Source organism: Cornus florida, unplaced genomic scaffold (assembly GCF_030987335.1).
Source record: "Cornus florida cultivar Cherokee Brave unplaced genomic scaffold, ASM3098733v1 CherokeeBrave_3.0.0_Hap2_Chr07, whole genome shotgun sequence".
NCBI classification, from domain to species: domain Eukaryota; kingdom Viridiplantae; phylum Streptophyta; class Magnoliopsida; order Cornales; family Cornaceae; genus Cornus; species Cornus florida.
In genome coordinates this window covers 68,067,722-68,070,689 of record NW_026775577.1, presented here as the reverse complement: position 1 = coordinate 68,070,689, position 2,968 = coordinate 68,067,722, and the positions used below count along the sequence as shown (strand labels likewise).

The 2,968-nt window shown below is 47.6% G+C and overlaps 1 protein-coding gene across 1 annotated transcript; it reads left to right on the top strand.

Annotated features, from left to right (window-relative positions):
- Nucleotides 1-1,897: 1,897 nt before the first annotated feature.
- On the top strand, nt 1,898-2,680 carry LOC132266282 (uncharacterized). The gene is made up of 2 exons (XM_059767137.1): nt 1,898-2,431; nt 2,492-2,680. The coding sequence occupies exons 1-2, from the start codon at nt 1,898-1,900 to the stop codon at nt 2,678-2,680; spliced, it is 723 nt and encodes a 240-aa protein (XP_059623120.1).
- Nucleotides 2,681-2,968: the final 288 nt, after the last annotated feature.

Sequence of the window (2,968 nt, the reverse complement as noted above, 5' to 3'; positions counted from 1 at the left end):
GCCATCTCCAACGACTTCTAAGCAGCTGAAGAGCTTTCTGGGCAAAGTTTCTTATCTTCGTCAATTCTTGCCAGCCATCGCGGAGGCCACACATGCCTTTAGTACCCTTGTTAAGGGAAAAGCGAAGTTCTCATAGACAAATATTCATCAGGCCGCCTTCGAGCAGATCAAGCATGTGCTATTGTCCCCGCAGATCATGCATACTCCACAAAGCGACTAACCCCTCTTCCTCTATGTTACTTCTACACCTCGATCCATTGGGGCACTGCTCGCACAGGAGATTGATAACCAAGAACACCCGGTCTACTACATTAGTCGTTTGATCCGTGATGTTGAAGAACGGTATTCCCTTATTGAAAAGCATTGTCTCACCTTGGTCTTTGCTGCGCACAAATTCCGGCACTACTTCCTCGCCCATCGCATCATTCTTATCACTAAATGCGATCCCTACAGGCATCTTCTCTCTAAACCAATGCTTACAAGCAAGGCCGCACGATGGCTTCTATCCTTGGCAGAGTTTGACATCACCTGCCAACAACCGAAGGCCATTAAAAGTCAAGCTCTCACGGATTTGCTCGCTCAATTCCCCAACGCAGCTCATGAGCCGGTGGATGAACAGTTACCTCTCGATAACCTGCAGGTCGCCTCTCTTGAGCAAGCTCAGGAATGGAACTTGTCTTTTGACGATTTTTCCACCACAAAGGGCGGAGGTGCAGACATTGTGCTCTCCTGCCCGACCCTCACCTCCACCGCTGCTGTTAAACTTGATTTCAAGTGCACTAACAACGAAGCTAAATATGAAGCACTCATCCTGGGGCTATTAACAACACTCGATAAGCAGGTCTCTCGGTTGTGCATCGACGGCGATTCAAAGTTGATTGTCAAACAGACTTCAGGTGAGTTTGCAATTCGAGAGCCCTCCTTGGCCTCGTATCGCACAATAATTCAAAAGTTTCTCTCCCGATTCACCACCATTCGCTTGGGTCATGTCTCTTGATCTGTCAATTAATATCCCGATGCTCTTGCTACACTCGCCTCCAAACTTGACATCTTTAGCCCCGCACAACAAATTACTGTTCATAAACAAACACAGCCTGCCATCACCAGTTTGCTCCCTCTTGAAGATATCACTGATTGGCGTCGCCCAATTATAGATCAAATACGGACCTTCACCGGTTCATTACCCCTTACTCAGCTCAAATGCTTTCATTTGATCCAAGAAGTCCTTTATCATCGATCCCCCTCTGGCATCCTCAGTCGCTGTCTTGGGGACGCCGAGGCTCGTGAAATCCTTCACCGTGTTCATCAGCAACATTGTGCCACTACTGATATCGCTCTTTACCGGCGGCTCCAACGCCAAGGCTATTACTGGCCTCAAATGTCCAATCAGGCTGCCGCGTTACAGCGCACATGTGTTGCTTGCCAGAAATGTCCTGATGCAACTGAGGTCCTCGAGCTCAAGTTAGCTGATTAGCGGACCCCCTTCATTCGTTACCTCCAACATGGTCATCACCCAGACAATCGAACCTTGGCCGCCAAGCTTAAACACCAAGCGCCACGCTTCCAAGTTTGCGATGGTCGTCTATTCCGCCTCTCTCGCGAAGGGCACCTCCTGCGATGCCTTGCTGGCGCTGAGATCCGTGAAGCACTTTATCAAGCTCACTTCCTCGAGCATCAGGGTGCCTACAAATTATTTCAACACTTGATCCACAAAGGGCTCTACTGGCCAACTATAGAGCATGATGCTAAGATGCTTATTCAACAATGTCAACCGTACCAATACCATCACCATCGGATCCATACTCCCCCAACAGTACTTCATCCACTTGCCGCCCCTTGGCCCTTTCACACTTGGGGTCTGGACCTCATTGGCCCAATCAATCTTTCAGTTCGTCAAATGCATTGGATCCTCACAGCTGCAGATTTCTTTTCCAAATGGGTTGAAGCCATCCACTTGCTCCATGCCACAGGCATCGCTGTTACAGCCTTTATCCGTGAAAATATTATTTGTCGGTTTGGCATCCCAGTGATTATCCTCTCAGATAATAGCACCCCCTTCGTTAATTATCGGGTTGCTCAGCGTCTTCAGCAATATAACATCACACAGCGCCGATCTTCTGCCTACTATCCCAAAGGCAACGGCCAAGCTGAAGCAACCAATAAATCTCTCCTTAAGATCATCAGTCGCACGGTCGCCGAGCACAAGTTTAATTGGGTCGATCAGCTGCCCTTAGCTCTTTGGGCCCATCGCACCTCCAAAAAGCGTGCCATAGGCCAAACTCCTTTTTCTCTCCTGTATGGCACAGAAGCTATTCTCCCAATCAAGATTACCATTCCTGCTGCTGCTTTGGCCGCTCGAAGCGAGGTCGACCATTTCACTCATCTTGAGGCCTTAGATGAACAGTGGGAGTTAGCATGCCAACATCTCAAGGTCTACCAACATACCTTGGCAAAATCTTATAACAAGCATGTACGGCCTCGTACCTTCTAGGTCGATAACCTTGTTCTTAAAGCTGTTAAACACATTATGCACAACACATCTGCCACAAAGTTCACCCCCAAATGGGAAGGGCCCTATGTTGTCATTGAGGTCCAACCCAGTGGTTACTGCAGACTGCAGGGTGATGGGCGCAAGGCTGAACCCATAAATTCCAGTTGGCTAAAGTTTTATCACAGTTAGTTCTTTTGTACTTTCTGTTAGTCTTATATCAGATATAATATATGCAAGTTTTCTTATCACACCATTTCTATAACTGCTCAACTTTCATTCAATAACAAAAGCTAATACATAATGGACCTGCTGGTCATTGATTTACAATCATTAGCCTACTCATAATTTAGCAAAATGGTTATATCGCCACCAAGCTCGTTGTAAGTCTCTTCTACTAGAGCCCGCTGTTGTTCTGCCATTGACAGGCGAGCCTGAATCTCCTCCAACATACGCCTGTCACGTGCAATTCGGGCATCC